The following is a 248-nucleotide window of genomic DNA, read 5'->3' as shown; positions in this document are numbered from 1 at the left end:
CCGGGCGAGGCCAGGAAGGCCCAGCCCTTCGCGGGGCGCACACCGGCCACCTACCCCGTGAGAACCACCACGAAGTCCATGACGTTCCAGCCGTTGCGCAGGTAGGAGCCCTTGTGCAGCACGAAGCCCAGGGCGATGATCTTGATCCCAGCCTCGAAGCAAAAGATGCCGATGAAATACGGCTCCGTGTCGTCCTGGGGAGAACACGGCACAGGGTCGCCGCTGCCCCCCGCGGGCCCAAGACCCAC

At 66.5% G+C, this 248-nt stretch overlaps 1 protein-coding gene across 1 annotated transcript in view; it reads right to left on the bottom strand.

Moving 5' to 3' along the window:
• CACNA1B (calcium voltage-gated channel subunit alpha1 B) overlaps positions 1-248 on the bottom strand; it is a gene marked incomplete at its 3' end in the record, with an annotated part of 199377 nt that overhangs the window by 192244 nt on the left and 6885 nt on the right. The window contains exon 2 of the mRNA XM_015572355.1: positions 55-194. Coding sequence (XP_015427841.1) covers positions 55-194 — 140 coding nt within the window. The remainder of the gene's footprint in view (positions 1-54; positions 195-248) is intronic.

Source organism: Myotis davidii, unplaced genomic scaffold (assembly GCF_000327345.1).
Source record: "Myotis davidii unplaced genomic scaffold, ASM32734v1 scaffold609, whole genome shotgun sequence".
Taxonomy (NCBI): domain Eukaryota; kingdom Metazoa; phylum Chordata; class Mammalia; order Chiroptera; family Vespertilionidae; genus Myotis; species Myotis davidii.
Note: the sequence above shows the minus strand (reverse complement) of the source record. Positions and strands in the feature narration are given on the sequence as shown.